At 50.6% G+C, this 1,870-nt stretch overlaps 1 protein-coding gene across 2 annotated transcripts in view; it reads left to right on the forward strand.

Annotated features, from left to right (window-relative positions):
• The first annotated feature begins 445 nt into the window (after positions 1-445).
• The window catches only part of LOC107297147 (major histocompatibility complex class I-related gene protein), a 15,210-nt gene continuing 13,785 nt past the window's right edge, over positions 446-1,870 (forward strand). For both annotated transcript variants that reach the window (XM_029286238.1, XM_029286237.1), the window contains exon 1: positions 446-721. In XM_029286238.1, the coding sequence (XP_029142071.1) occupies positions 484-721 (238 nt within the window). In that variant the 5' untranslated portion in view covers positions 446-483. The remainder of the gene's footprint in view (positions 722-1,870) is intronic.

Raw genomic sequence — 1,870 nt, forward strand, 5'->3', positions numbered from 1 at the left:
GAAATTGGTGTTGTTAAGTGAGACATTTATTAAGTAAGTTTTGCCCCATTTTACGACTTTTGTCGCCACGTTTGCTAAGCCAATCACCGTCGTCGTTCAATTAGTAACACCGCTGCTAAGCGGATCTGGCTTCCCCATTCACTTTGCTCGTCAGAAAGTCGCAGAAAGGACACAAATATGAGTCGGCTGCCAAGCGTCTGAACTTTGATCACCTGACTGTGGGGAAGCTGCGATGGTTGTAAGTGTGAAAAATGGTCATAAGTCCCTTTTTCAGGGCCGTTGTAACTTCGGTCACTAAATGAACTGTTGTAAGTTGAGGTCCAGCTGAACTGAGGCTTTCTCTAAAAGGGGGGGGACTGGTTTCAAATTAAAAAAGGGGGGATTAAAAGTGTGCCTTTGGGCACCCCTCTCCCAATTTTCCTTCCCCCCCTGCTCTTTTCAGGCTCCTCCTCCCATTCGTTGCGCATTTTCTACACCCTGGTCATGGGCTCCAGCCAGGATGTGCCCCACTACATTGTGGTGGGATATGTGGATGACCAGCTGGCTGCACATTTTGACACCCCCACAAGAAGATTCTTGCCCCAAATGGCCTGGCTTCATAAAATGGAGGACGAGGAGGACTCCCATTTCTGGGATCACTCATCACGGAGAGTGAGCATCACCGAGAGAGGGTTCAAAACTGACCTTGCCATCTTGCGCAGCCACCACAACTCCAGCAGAGGTAAGATACGATAAGATAAGATGATAAGATGATAGGATAGGATAGGATAGGATAGGATAGGGCAATGGGGGCGAACCTAGGGCACGCGTGCCAGAGGCAGCACTCAGAGCCCTTTCTGTGGGCATACGTCCCGTTGCCCCAGCCTCGCCTCCCCCCCATGACTCCCTCCTCACCAGCAGCCCCCGTGGAGGAGAGTCGCCCCCGATCATGGCCCACCCAGAGCAGCGCAGCCAAGGACATGGCAGCCAGGCAGCGTAGACAAGACTCTGCCCTCATGCCTCATCCCGCACAGTTGATGCTGCAGGATGCGGGCAGAGGGCGTGGCCGCCATGGCGCTGCTGGGCTGCCTGGGCCCTGGAGGCAGTGAGTGGCCCTGCGGGCAGGTGGGGTGGGGGATGGGGTGGGGGCAGGGCAGGGGGTGGAGTGGGAGCGGGGCCAGTTTTTGGGCACTCAGTCTCTAAAAGGTTCGCCATCACTGGTATATAGCATGTGTATATGTGTGGTAGGTGTGTGTATGGGTAGATATATTCTTTCTTTTGAGAGCAGTCAACAGGATTTCATTTTTAATTTGGGCCAGTGTGCTCACCGTAAAAAATGACAATTAAGGTTATACTCTCCTCTTCTCTCCTCTCTCCTCTTATTTTATATCTTATATCTTATGTCTTATATCGTATATCTTATATCTTATGTCTTATGCCTTATGCCTTATATCGTATATCGTATATCTTATATCTTATATCTTATATCTTATATCTTATATCTTATATCTTATATCTTATATCTTATATCTTATATCAGGGGTCTGTTCTGTCCCCCGTCCGACTCACACACCCCAACCAGTCAGCCGAGGGCTAAAAGACTGCTCAGCACTGCCAAAAACACAGATAAACACTTGGCAGCAACTCCGTGGCTGCCTGCCAAGACCTTTACTGATAACTCACAGTACAAATACAGGAGCAAGTCTTGAGACTGTTATATGGGATGAGTTCGACTCTGTGGCTCCCGAGGACGTGGACAGGATTCTGGGGAGGCTGAATGCAACCACATGCTTACTGGATCCGTGCCCCTCCTGGCTGGTACTGGCTGCCCGGGAGGGGACACGAGCCTGGCTCCAGGGAATTATAAACGCTTCTTTGGGGGAGGGCGTCT

Source organism: Protobothrops mucrosquamatus, unplaced genomic scaffold (genome assembly GCF_001527695.2).
Source record: "Protobothrops mucrosquamatus isolate PMUCROS unplaced genomic scaffold, P.Mucros_1.0 scaffold3157, whole genome shotgun sequence".
NCBI lineage: Eukaryota > Metazoa > Chordata > Lepidosauria > Squamata > Viperidae > Protobothrops > Protobothrops mucrosquamatus.